Source organism: Staurois parvus, unplaced genomic scaffold (genome assembly GCF_062004578.1).
Source record: "Staurois parvus isolate SC_StPar_1 unplaced genomic scaffold, SC_StPar_1.0 ptg000530l, whole genome shotgun sequence".
NCBI lineage: Eukaryota > Metazoa > Chordata > Amphibia > Anura > Ranidae > Staurois > Staurois parvus.
The window spans coordinates 5,480,798-5,494,573 of record NW_028318326.1 but is presented as its reverse complement, the minus strand read 5'-3'; the positions used below and the strand labels follow the sequence as shown (position 1 = coordinate 5,494,573).

Sequence of the window (13,776 nt, the reverse complement as noted above, 5' to 3'; positions counted from 1 at the left end):
CAGTGACGCAACGCGTAGGTGATGTCACTTCCGGCGCGGACGCCATCTTTGGACTCCCAGAAGAACCCATGCAAGTACACCCATACATGAGGTTCTAAAGGCTATGTACAATATGATCATCAATGTGAGTGTTATGGTTACATTTGATTTTACTGCTTAATAAAACGGTATCACGCTATGGAGGTTCGCTCTCTTTATGGATTACTTGAGAGCTGGTCATACTGATTAGAGCCATTTAAGAAAGGGGAAATCGAGCTGGTCCCTGGTCTGGATGACATATGCGGTGTCTGCTGGTTTGAAATTCTCTGGAGGATACGTTTTGACCTAGGAGGATCCAGGAGTGATCCAATAGGCCTGTAGGCCCTTTTAGGGTCACAGGAAGGAGGTGAGGAGCCATTCTAGCTGTGTGTGGAGTCATCACCAGAGGCTACACCGCACAATAATCACCTGCATGTTTTTAACTTATTGTTGTGGACACTGGTGTCACATTATACATATTTTTTTTTTGTATGAGTTATTTAGATTATATTCACCATGTTTTGATTTTTACTGGTATTTTGATATGAGTGGGTGGACACGGAGCACTATTTTGTCACTTTTTGTGTAGGTTATATCTCCCAGTGTTGGGGGCACATTAGTGTTTTCACTATATATCTAACATTGTGTTGTGGTCATTTTTTTGTGTCATTTAGTATTTAACTATTTTGAGTTGTTCGTTTTCACTGTTTCACCATTTGGCACATAATAATTCTCCATTGGAGATTCTAATCACGGTTTGAGTTAGAGAGCGTTACACTAAATTGTCTGTATTTTTTGTTTTATGCTTGCTATTTTCTCCACGTGGATGATACTAATACTTTTAATGCAATAAATCTTGAAATACTACACTATGGGCACCCTCTTTCTTGGCTCTACATTGAGCTGATAAATTTCAGAGCCCCATGTGAAGGACAGCTGCAGAGCAGCACAGGATCCAGAGGGGAGGGAGATTCTATTTCCAGGCTGCACATCCGTTCCATCTTAAAAAAGGCACCTCTGGCAGATTACACCACCTATAAAAATTGCGTATTTATAATGTGCATCTGGTGAGTGCGCATTTTTACTATATCCCCTGCACTTCACCGAACAGATTGTCACATGGAATGTATTTGAGATCACCTGAGCACGGATCTTCACGTAACATTACTAACTGATGTCAGAATTTCACCATCACATGGACTTTCATCCATTTACTTATCAATATATGCATAAAAATGTGTGTGTATATATGTTATATGAGAGCACTTTATTTACAGTGTTTTTGCACATTATGGACTATACGCACAAATGTTTATCTTTTTAAACATTTTATAGCGCTGCACTTTTTAATCTTATATGCCATTGAAGGTTTTGGTTCCTTTTTAGTGCATCTGCTGCTGATCTTAAGCGCTCACGGATTCCTTTTACTTATACAGTGCCGTCAATTTACACAGCGCTTTATGTATAAGTTGCATATTCCCATCAGTCCCTAACCCTCAAGGAGCGTACAATCTAAGGTCCTTAACTTACATTCATAAACATACTAGGACCAATTTAGACAGGATCCAATTAACCTACCAGCAGGTCTTTGGAGTGTGGGAGGAAACTGGAGAACCTGGCGGAAAAACCATGCAGGCATAGGGAGAACATGCAAACTCCAGGCAGGTGGTGCCGTGGTTGGGATTCGAACAGACAAAAGTACTGCCAGGCGGAAGTGCTAACCATTTAGCTCAATATAGAGCAGTACATCTGTGAATTCATGAGAATATCAATTAAATCCAGCTCCCCGACACGAGCAGCACTCATGCACCCCACAGGAGGACACTGCCACCACCATGTTTCACTGTAGGCATCATGCATTTTCTTTGTACTCACCTTTGCAACGCCATACAGTTTTGAAGCCATCAGTTCCAAAAACATCTATATTGGTCTCATTAAGCCAGAGTAGAGTCCCAGTAGTCTTTTTCAGCATGAGCTCTAGTAAATGCTAGGCTTCCTTCATGGACAGCACTTATGCATGACATTTCTCTGCAGTGTATGTCGTATTGTGTCATGGGAAACAATCAGGTCCTGTTTGATTACTTCTTTAGCCAACTGCAGTGAACTTGCATGGCGATTTCCTTTAACCCTTCTCATCAGAAGACGCTCCTGTGAAGGTGTTAACTCTCTGAACAGCCTGTACACGTCTGTTAGATGGTTGCAGTTCCATCTTTGTTAAATTTTTGTATCACTTTTGCTAAAGTATTCTGACAGATAAGTAAATCTTTGCTGATTGTGTAAAGAAATTATTTTCTCTTTCTTTCTTGGGCCTTGTGACATTTCTCTTGAATGTGGTGCCATTGCTGACAGCTGATTACAAAAGGTAGTTACTTGACAAAGAAAACCCCTTCCTATTTCATGCTGTCTGCTGAACACCTGTTTAATATTTAGACGCACCAGCAGTTTTGAGTTCTTGTTAATTAAGGAGCAAAGCTAAAATTTTAGATAACAAAATCCTAGACTTTCATTGGGGTGTATTCATTTTTACAACATGGTCTTGAATGAATGTCTTCAAAAATACTTTGTGCGCAAATTAACAAATCTTGTTTGCAGTTAGTCAATGGCACGCATTTGTGGGAGTATTTTGTAGAATAGTGTCCCATAGAAAATGTTGATTCTGAAAGGAAAGTAAAAGGCTGACAAATCTGTTGGGGTGTACTCATTTATTATGTATGTATGTATGTACAGTGGGGATCGAAAGTTTGGGCACCCCAGCTAAAAATTTGTATTAATGTGCATAAAGAAGCCAAGGAAAGATGGAAAAAAATCTCCAAAAAGGCATCAAATTACAGATTAGACATTCTTATAATATGTCAACAAAAGTTAGATTTTATTTCCATCATTTACACTTTCAAAATAACAGAAAACAAAAAAATGGCGTCTCCAAAAGTTTGGGCACCCTGCAGAATTTATAGCATGCACTGCCCCCTTTGCCAAGCTGAGACCTGCCAGTGTCATGGATTGTTCTCAATCATCGTCTGGGAAGACCAGGTGATGTCAATCTCAAAGGTTTCAAATGCCCAGACTCATCTGACCTTGCCCCAACAATCAGCACCATGGGTTCTTCTAAGCAGTTGTCTAGAACACTGAAACTGAAAATAGTTGGCGCTCACAAAGCTGGAGAAGGCTATAAGAAGAGAGCAAAGCGGTTTCAGATGTCAATATCCTCTGTTCGGAATGTAATTAAGAAGTGGCAGTCATCAGGAACAGTGGAAGTTAAAAGGAAGATCTGGAAGACCAAGAAAAATATCAGACAGAACAGCTTGCAGTATTGTGAGAAAAACAATTCAAAACCCACGTTTGACTGCACGATCCCTCCAGAAAGATCTGGCTGACACTGGAGTTGTGGTACACTATTCCACTATAAAGAGATACTTGTACAAATATAGTCTTCATGGAAGAGTCATCAGAAGAAAACCTCTTCTACGTCCTCACCACAAAAATCATCGTTTGAACTTTGCAAATGAACATATAGACAAGCCTGATGCATTTTGGAAACAAGTTCTGTGGACCGATGAGGTTAAAATTGAACTTTTTGGCCGGAATGAGCAAAGGTACGTTTGGAGAAGAAGGGGCACAGAATTGAATGAAAAGAACCTCTGTCCAACTGTTAAGCATGGGGTTGGATCAATCATGCTTTGGGGTTGTGTTGCAGCCAGTGGCACAGGGAACATCTCACGAGTAGAAGGAAAAATGGATTCAATAAAATTTCAGCAAATTTTGGATGGTAACTTGATGCCATCTGTGAAAAAGCTGAAGTTAAAGAGAGGATGGCTTCTACAAATGGATAATGATCCTAAACACACCTCAAAATCCACGGGGGATTACATCAAGAGGCGTAAACTGAAGGTTTTGCCATGGCCTTCACAATCTCCTGACCTCAACATAATTGAAAATCTATGGATAGACCTTAAAAGAGCAGTGCGTGACAGACAGCCCAGAAATCTCAAAGAACTGGAAGACTTTTGTAAGGAAGAATGGGCAAAGATACCTCAAACAAGAATTGAAAGACTCTTGGCTGGCTACAAAAAGCGTTTACAAGCTGTGATACTTGCCACAGGGGGCAGTACAAGATATTAACTCTGCAGGGTGCCCAAACTTTTGCAGACGCCATTTTTTTGTTTTCGGTTATTTTGAAAGTGTAAATGATGGAAATAAAATCTAACTTTTGTTGACATATTATAAGAATGTCTAATCTGTAATTTGATGCCTTTTGAGATTTTTCCATCTTTCCTTGGCTTCTTTATGCACATTAATAAAAATTTTTAGCTGGGGTGCCCAAACTTTCGATCCCCACTGTATGTATGTATGTATGTATGAGGGATATCTTCCAGCGACAGAGCTTCAAGTCCGTGGACCGCACACAAACCAGCAGCATGCCCAGCCATTTCTTGTTCAAAGTGGTCATAATTATATATGCAAGTGCAATTTTCTTCTTTGTTTTAATAAAGCTACACTAGGGAGGGTTCCCTTGTATCCTTCTAAATTTTATTGCTAGAGGTGCTACCCACACTTATCCGTTTCTATCCACGTCATATCGTTGAATGAGTAGGAGCATCCTGAAGGAGGTTGGAGATCAACAAGGGGACTTCCCTCACCAGAGAAGCACATTTGACTCTTACGCCATAACAGGGAGTACATGTCTGGTGAGTGTGGATGAAGGAGGGGGCACAGGTCACCAGTGTTTTTTAAGCAAGGGGTCAATTTATAGGACATAGAGCATTTTAATGAGGAATATTTAGTACGGAGGTGGAAGTATTGCACCGTTGAAGTTATATTTGGACACTGTACAAGTCATTGTTTACATATATTGTTGAGCGCTGTCATTATGCAAATTGACATGCTATACGGAGACTGTTAAGACCCAAGAATTATTTGCAGATTTTCAGCTTTATTTTCTAGTACACTTTCAATTTTAAAAAAAGGAGTATCCTTTATCCACACAGCACACAGTTGAAACATACAGGGAAAAGATTCACCCATCAAATGTTTAGCCAAACAAATGCAAATCTTGCAATTTAGAAACCACTGCCAGGCAGCATAGCCAGGTACACACCTCCAGCCTAATTATTGGAGAAAGGATCAGTAGTAAAGTGCTGTCATTATGCAACAGTACACAGTTCCATATTTTACCTGTGTCACACTGCAGACCCCCCTAATTTCCTGAAGTCATAGTGGTACTGTGCAGGACATTACAGAGAGCTGATATGAAGACAAATTCAGTGTCTAATATACACATACTAGATTAAAAGGAGGATAAGCACTTAAGACAGCTAGGGTACATTTGCTTTTCTCTTATAAAAGGCTGGAGGTGGTCCTAGACAAGGCTATTGTCCATCTAGATGTAGACTACATAGAGGCAGTAAAGATAAGGAGGTGGAGTGCTCTGTTATTTTACTCCTAATTACAACCTAATCAAAAAAGGCCATTTATAGAACATAATAGTTGAAACTAGAATGCAACTGAAGGATTTCTCACTTATCTGATGGCTCATTCAAATGTTTCACATCATATACAACTCTGACTTTTCTATAAAATGTCAAGCCCCAACCATCCAAAGGTGTGTGTGAAAGATTTTAAAGTCCAACTCCAGGACAATTTAAAATTATCCCTTGCAGTAGGGTTGCATCCACACAGCAAGGGTTAACAGCTCATTTTGCCTGTCTAAGGGAAAGGAAAAAAACTTTGAAGTTACCTGATCATATGCATCCCCAGCAGATGGTGTTCCAGTGGTAGACGGTCCCTGGGTATCAACATGTTTAACCATTTGAATACCGGGCAATTTTACACCTTCCTGCCCAGGCCATTTTCCAGGTTTCAGCGCTCTCACACTTTGGGTACAATGCTGTATGACCGCGCAATTGTCATTCAAACTAAAATTTTATCATTTTAGTCACAACTAAAGCTTTCTTTTGGTGGCATTTAATCACCGCTGGGGATTTTATTTTTTTGCTAAATTACCAAAAAAAGACCGAAAATTTTTTAAAAAAAAAAAAACACGTTTTTCTTTGTTTCGGTTATAAAAGTTTGCAAATAAATAATTGTTCTTCATAAATTTAGGCCAAGATGTATTCTACTACATGTCTTTGGTGAAAATAACCCAAATCAGGATGTATTTTTTAGTTTGTAGGAAAGTTATAGAGTTCACAAACTATGGTATAGATCTTAATATTGATCAATCCTGAAGTACTGATGGCCAATCTAATTTCTTGAGGTCCAAGAATGTCAGAACAGTACAGATATCCACCAAATTACCCCTTTTTGCAGAGTAGACAGTCCGACGTACTTCATAAGAGGCATGGCGAGTTTTTTGAAGTTGTATTTTTTTTGTCATAATTTTTTTTTTTTTTTTTTAACACATACTGTCACCAGTGCAGTACAGCATCTTCATATAACTGGCATGGCGGTGATCAGGGACACTGACTGGTGACAGTATGAAAAACAATATATATATATTTTTTTTTATTTTATTACTTTTTTTCTTTTTTATCATAATTCACTATGTCCAAAGTAGTACAATGTTACCATAGTAACATTGTACTACTTTGAGAAAGTGATTTTTTTTTTTTTTTTTTTTTTTTTTTTTTTACACAATTTGCTTATAGCAAAGAATTACTTTGCTATACGCAAGCATTTACCTGAATGACATTGATTCATTCAGGGTTTTTTTTTTGTGCTTACCTGTGATTTGGCCACAGCTAATCACATGACATGTGCATGTGATTAGCTGTGACCATTCACAGCTAGGCAGTAGTATACAATGGATGGCATGAATGAAGCCATCCATTGTATACAACTGTCATGTGACCTGCTGCGATTGGTCACAGCAGGTCACATGGTACCGGCAATGGGGCCGATACTCAGATCTGTCATCGGCCGTGTCCGTGGTACACGGCCGGTGACAGATTGCGCAGCTCTGCAAGCGCAAAAAGTGCGGGAGGATGCCATTTGGCGTTCACTCGGAAATCCAATACATTTTTCCAGCCGCTTTTTTGCCATTGGCCAGGCGTGTATTGGTTAATGCAGATCTATGGGCCCCGCTTTATCCTTGATGACACAAGGATCCTAATTCCCTATAGCCAGGACCGTCTAAGGAGAGGCAAAAAGGGGCAGCTGCCCTGGGCCCAGTCATTGTTGTGGGGACCAAAGCAGCTGCCCTATACTTAACTATCCCAGTTTACATTCCCTTCTCCCTTGAAGTCTTTGTCCTGCACAGTGTCCAGATATCTCAGTGTGAAGCGCTGGCCCTCACTTATGCTTACATGTCAGCATTCACATGTAAATAACCAGCATTCCTATGGAAACAGAGGCGGGCAGTTGCATTGATATGTAAATAGCGGCTTGCTTTCATATGGCACAGGCACAGATTCCAGGAGACCTAGAAATCCTAGGAGTTTTTGTATTAGTGGGTCCCCTCACCTTCCCAGTCCATGGTGTGCAGGCAGTGAGGAAATTATGTGCTGTAACCTTCAGCAACCAGTGAGCTGTAATGATACGCTGTAACCTCTAACAATAAATAAGTGGTAAGGATACACAGTAACCAACAGCAACCAGTGAGCAGTAACTGCTAGCAACCCGGGAACAGTAATGACATGCAGAGACTTCAAGCAACCAGTGAGCAATAGTGATGTGCAGTAATTTCTAGCAAGTAATCAGCAAGCAGAGATCATGTGCTACAACCTCCAGCAACTAATCAGGAAGACAATGTGTGCTGAAACCTCTATCAAACAGTAAGTGAGCTGTAACGATATGCTGTAACCTCCAGCAACCAATTACAATTGCTGCCTGATCTAAAACCGATTTTGAGTCTAGCTGCTATATATTGCATTTCTCAGAGCAGGTGGAGAGTGAACTTGCATGGGGTGGGGGTGGGGGGGGAATTGCCCAAGAAGATGTTTGCCCAGGGTCCAATCAATATTAAAAGATGGCCTGCCTAGAGCTTGGGGAGGAAATGCTGAAGGGGCCTGGTCTAGCTGCAGGGGCCTGCAAAGGATGGGGTAAGTAAATTGTTGAATGAGCAATTAACCCTTGCAGTGCAAGCACAGCCCTACCGCAGGGGATACATTTTTTAGTTGTCAGGAGCTGGGCTTCAAGAATCAAAAAAAGTGGAAAACCAGTTTAAATACAAAATGTTATTCCCATGTGCAATATAAATTTGGCACATTTACTCTGAAATGTATTTTCAGCAAAACGTAACAGTACCTTTTCCATGTTTTCCAAAACTTCAATGGTGGAGGGCTTTGCCTGTTAATGGTAAAATAGAAAGTCATTAAAGTACACATTTGTTCAAATGGTAAAAGGAGTGGAGGGGGAAGGTAACTGACCACAGATAATCAAAATATATGGACACACACGGTATTGAGCCTGTGTGCATCTAGTCCCTGAATTTTAGGTGCAACTGGGAGGCACAGGTGCAGCATCGGAGCCTGATGTGTGCAGTTGTCAGTTTGTTGCAGATTGGAATACACTGCAACTGGCCAGGGCTGAACATTACCCAAGTAGTACTCTCGTTTAGGGCCCTGCGCATTCCAGCCTAACAGACTTTGGCAGACTGCAGACAACGGGGTTAAACATTGCATCTGTGCCTCCTGGGCAACCAAAACTGGGATTGGACGCACAGGGGCTAAACACTCAGTGTGCATGTGGTCTTCTTGAACAATTGCCTCTACCATCTAAACTGATGGCAAACTAGCCACAGGACTTACTCTGGCAACATACACAGTGATTTTATCATGCAGCTAAAAATTCCATTTGCTGCAGAAGGTCAATTTTTTTTCCTCCCATCTGTGTCCCAATTTGGAGATTTTTAATTGAATTACTTCAAGAATTAGCAATTCCTAAATACAAATCATTTGTTATTTTCAGGAAAACACTAGCTTAGTTATGCCTAATGCAAGACATTTACCTATATTAAAACCCATGCATACAAAGCAAACCAAATCACAAACCTGGGTAATTCAAATTAAAGCGCATCTAAAACTTAAAAACAAAGATCTAATAAATTGTGGTTTCCCAATCCTTCAATGTCGTGGCTGCATTCGTTTGTTTTAGCCCCCTTTACTTTGACCTGGTAAATTAGCCACAAAGTCTGTTTTTTCAAATTACTTTAACAGACCAAGCTGTCCAGCAAAAAGGTGTAGGTAAACCCGATCCAAATAAAATAATAAAAAAAAAATTTAAAAATTAAAAAAAATTGTGAACAGCCAGGGTATTTATTGCAGAAGAGACATGAAAATCTCCAGGTGCAAATAAGAGGAAGAATATGGTACAAACATGACTGAGTACAGAATGCTGTCAAAACACAACACAAAAGGTGGGCATTCTCAAAAGACTGGTTAGAAGGCAGCGACTGTTGAAAAATACACACATCAAATCCTGTCTGGAATTTGCCAAAAAGACATATCGAGTGCAACAAACAGTGGGAAAACTGCTAGACTGTCAAGTCCAAAACTGAACTATTTTTGCTTCCCACAAAATATAATGTGCAGTGAAAAGCCAACAAGTACAATCCTCACTGTAAGCATTCAGTGAAGGTAACCACTACTAATGCATTTTAGCCACATGCTCAGTATAAAATAAACCTGTAACAAACCCTAACTGAATGACTTCCAGCTTGCTTATGCATCCACTTTCAAAGAAATGAAGGGTCTATAACTGATCATAGATGCATTTTAAAATAATAGACAGAATATCAACCAAAAATCCAGAAAAATGCATTATATAAAATGTTATAAATTGAGTTGCAGTTCAGCAAGGTAAAAAAAAAAAAAAAAAATTTGGTCCCCTACCAAAAACAATTCTGGCTCCCATAGACTGGCCATGTGCTCATGTGGTACACAGATTAGTCCTGTCATTTTAAGAAGGTGCTCCTATCGACAACTCACTATGTGTATAAAAGACACCTGAACACAGAGCCTTTCTTCCATTCAAACCTCACCACCATGGGCAAGACCAAAGAGCTGTCAACGGACATCAGTGATAAGATTAACATGCACAAGGCTGGAATAGGCTACAAGACCATCAGCAAGAAGCTTGGTGAGAAGAAGACAACTCCTGGAGCGATAATTCGCAAATGGAAGAAATACAAAATAACCATCAATTGCCCTCGGTCTGGAACTCCATGCAAGAATTCACCTCATGGGGCAAGGATGATCATGGGAAAAGTGAGATCAGCCCAGAACTACACAGGAGGAGCTTGTGAATGATCTCAAGGCAGTTGGGACCAGTCACCAAACAAACCATCGGTAACAATACGCCGCCATGGATTGAAATCCTGCAACGCCCGCAAAGTCCCCCTCTCCTCAAGAAGGCACATGTACAAGCCCATCTGAAGTTTGCCAATGAACATCGAAATGATTCAGAGAAGGATTGGGAGAAAGTGCTGTGGTCAGATAAGACCAAAATTGAGCTCTTTGGCATTAACTTGACTCGCCGTGTTTAGAGGAAGAAAAATGCTGACTATGACCACAAGAACACAATCCCTACAGTCAAGCACAGAGGTGGAAAAAATTATGCTTTGGGGCCATTTCTCTGCTAAAAAGGTACAGGCTGACTTTGCTGGATGCTGGATGAGAACCTTCTTTCCTCAGCCAGAACACTGAAGATGGGTCGTAGATGGGTCTTCCAGCATGACAATGACCTAAAACCTACTGCCAAGACAACAAAGGAGTGGCAGCTTAAGAAGAAGCACATTAAGGTCATGGAGTGGCCTAGCCAGTCTCCAGACCTTAATTCTATAGAAAAATCATGGAGGGAGCTGAAACTTGAGTTGCCAAGCGACAGCCAAGAAACCTTAAAGGATTTAGAGAAGAGCTGTAAAGAAGAGTGGACCAAAATCCCTTCTGAGATGTGTGCAACTCTGGTAACCAACTACAAGAAATGTTTCGCCTCAGTGCTTGCCAACAAGGGTTTCTCCACCAAATACCAAGTCATGTTTTCCTTGGGGATCAAATACTTATTTTACTCACTGAACTGCAACTCTGTTTATAACATTTGTACCATGTATTTTTCCTGGATTTGTGGGTAATATTCCATCCCCATCATTTACAATACACCTCAGATAAAAATTATAGACCCTTCATTTCTTTGTAAGTGGGCAAACTTACAAAATCTGCAGGGGATCAAAATTATTTTCCCCACTGCATATATGTGGAATTTAGACTTGCCAGTAAAAGGTCTCTTGGATGCAGTACAGGACACCGGATCTTTACCTTAACCATTGGTTATATGCACCTAGCTACCTCAAGGTGATAGGACACGGGGAAAAAAAAAAAAGCTGCAACAACATCCCCTATATAACTCCTCCCATCCCCAGGTAGCTTCAGTGTACAAAACAGGGCCTATTGGGCATACCAAGGCCTGAAAGTACAAGTACAACAGAAGTAACAGGGGATACACATGAGAGAATCAAGGGGTGTCATCTAACAACTCAAAAGAATCCTGGAGGGTGAAGGGAAACCAAGAAGTACATACATTACCCCCGGAGAAGCAGCCAACCTAGACTCACCCAACACACAACAGACAAATATCCCAGACATTAGATATATCTACATGGTTAAAGAAACCATAGATTTCTTAAGACCCTCTATGGGAATCAGATGCATCAATTGAGTTAATCCAGAGAACCCACACTTTATTAAACTTCTTAGGACAACCCTAGAAAGATACAAAGCTTTATATAGAGGGATCATCAAATTTACCAGAGATCTCTCCAGAAATCCAGAGATGGTACGGGTAGTGATTTCCTTTTCAAAATTATAGCCTTCTATGCATAAAAAAAAAAAAAAAGTTTGCTCAGTAAGGTCCTGGCTGCTTACACGAAGGCTAGCAAGTCCACAAGACCCAGAAGACAGTAATCTGCAAAGGCACAGAGATAGTCAGCAGAGACAAAGTGGATTGAACTGTAACATTGTTGCAATTGTGGGCAATCCCTGAACATGTGAATAAAATTAGCTTCCTCGCTCCTACAGTGCCAGTAAATGGGAAATAGACAGGTATGTCTTAATTAGTTTTCGGGGAGTAAGATTGATCCGGTGGAGAATATTAAACTGGATCAATCTCTCACTGAAACCAATTGTAAGGTAGAGTATTCCCAAGCCCGGCACCCCCACCCATCAAGCAGTTTTGTAGGCGCTCCAAGCCATCATGTACTGGACGGTTGGAATTGTACCTATTCAAATGTGACCTAGTAAGGTCATGGTCTCCTAGTAAAGTCTCCATTGTGGAGGAGGTAAGGATCAATGGAGAGGCCCGAACTGAACAAAGTATGCATGACAGTTGTAGGAACCAGAAGAAATAGGAGTTATGGAGGTGAAATTGCAACTGAAGCATGTAAAACTTCTTTATAATACCAAGTAGATGAAAGAAAGCCGGCAGCTCAATCTTCCGCAATAAAATTAGTTTATTAATCCAAGTGTGGTACAAAATACAAGCCTTATGAGTTTCAGCATTTAGCCTTCGTCGTTTGTGGAAGATTGTGCTGCCAGCTTTCTTTCACATATATGCTTGCTCGAGTGCTAGGACACTACAAGCCAGGGCACTGACCGCTCACCACCTCAGGGAATTACAACAGGAGTTGCCTATATTTAGTCTTTAAAATACTGCCTTCACAGGTATGTGCCAGAAGCTTAATCCCATGAACAGATGGGATTGAGAGGTCCGGAATAAAATTCTGGCAACATAGGGTTCAGCCATAGAGCCATAGGAGTGTTGGGGGACCAACTTTCCAAACCCCCTAAATCACCAGGGATGGAACATGAGCCAGGCCTCAACTACCGCTCTCAGAGGATGGTTAAGAGGAAAAGGGGATTTAACTCCTCTAGATATAAACAATGGAGATTCCGCAAGGTCTCACAGGATCCCAGTGAGGCTGTTTCCAGTACCGCAGAGGCATCTGAATCATCCACAGTCACCCAATGAGCATAGGAGCGAGGGTAATAGGACTACAAATCCGGGCAAGCCAAGCCCCCTAGAGTCCATGGTCGGCAGAGAATTAAGCGAAATGTGGGAGGGTGCACACCCAGAAAAATGCAGTGAGTTTCGCATTAATTTCTCAAAGATATTTTAGGGGAGTGACAGTACATATAAAAATGAAAGGCAATATTTTCATTTTAACTAAATTTTGCCAATCGGACAAGGGAAAACTATGCCACGCTTTAAGTTTCAACTTAGCATTTGTTAACAGTGGGAGCAGATTTAGCGCACAAAACTGCTTTATGTCAAAGGAAATACGGATACCAAGATCAAATAGTATCAGTCCAGAGTGGAAGCTGCAGATCAGCCAGCGTTCGTACCTCAGGGTCAATGGACAAAATCAGTGATTTGGCCCAGCTCACTCATAAGGCGGATAATGTGGGAAAGAAGGCTTAAGTCTTCTTGCAAAGATGAATTTGGGTCATTGAGTACCAAGTCATGTGCATAGATGACCATTAGATGTCTACCTTACGCCTAATAAAGTTCTGAACATCCACCTGATAAAACTTAAACATAAAAGTGAACAGAGGACTGGGTGGCAGTCTTGCAAATCTGAGAAACAGATGCCTGATGCTGAAGACCTCACCAAGCATAAAAAAAAAAAAAAAAAAAATCTAGTAGAGTGCACCTGAAGAGGGCAGGCAGGAGTAGAAAATGCCCCGGCATCAGTGGGTTAGACATTGACTCATTCTTGTTAGGAGTGAAAAAATTTGTTTAGCCCAAAAGTTTGCATACCCTGGCAGAAAT

At 40.8% G+C, this 13,776-nt stretch overlaps 1 protein-coding gene across 7 annotated transcripts in view; it reads right to left on the bottom strand.

The window, feature by feature from the left end:
* LNPK (lunapark, ER junction formation factor) overlaps window positions 1-13,776 on the bottom strand; it is a 97,522-nt gene that overhangs the window by 49,273 nt on the left and 34,473 nt on the right. For all 7 annotated transcript variants that reach the window (XM_089690461.1, XM_089690462.1, XM_089690464.1 and 4 more), the window contains one exon: window positions 8,260-8,301. In XM_089690461.1, the coding sequence (XP_089546587.1) occupies window positions 8,260-8,301 (42 nt within the window). The remainder of the gene's footprint in view (window positions 1-8,259; window positions 8,302-13,776) is intronic.